The sequence below is a fragment of the Nestor notabilis genome, unplaced genomic scaffold (assembly GCF_000696875.1).
Source record: "Nestor notabilis isolate BGI_N333 unplaced genomic scaffold, ASM69687v1 scaffold24685, whole genome shotgun sequence".
In the NCBI taxonomy this organism is placed as follows: domain Eukaryota; kingdom Metazoa; phylum Chordata; class Aves; order Psittaciformes; family Psittacidae; genus Nestor; species Nestor notabilis.
The window spans coordinates 1-219 of NW_009929204.1; the positions used below are offsets into that span (position 1 = coordinate 1).

The window sequence follows — 219 nt, forward strand, 5'->3', positions numbered from 1 at the left end:
AGTACCTCCAGAAGTACGAGACCACCGTGGACGCTGTGTACAGGCTCTACTCCAGCTTCAGGGGGGAGAGCAATGGCCTGCAGGAGCTGCGGAGTGTCCTGGACCTCTGCGAGATAGACCTCGGGAGCCCCAAAGCCATCCACTGGACTTCTATTTTCCCAGCTGTGGAAGCCATTGATTCCTCATGGCCCACGCTGGTGCTGCTGCTGGAGAGGGAGG

General features: G+C 59.4%; 1 protein-coding gene across 1 annotated transcript in view; it reads left to right on the top strand.

Annotated features, from left to right (window-relative positions):
* Positions 1–8: 8 nt before the first annotated feature.
* LOC104406021 overlaps positions 9–219 on the top strand; it is a gene marked incomplete at both ends in the record, with an annotated part of 1,092 nt that continues 881 nt past the window's right edge. Inside the window, one exon of the mRNA XM_010014887.1 lies at positions 9–215. Coding sequence (XP_010013189.1) covers positions 9–215 — 207 coding nt within the window. The remainder of the gene's footprint in view (positions 216–219) is intronic.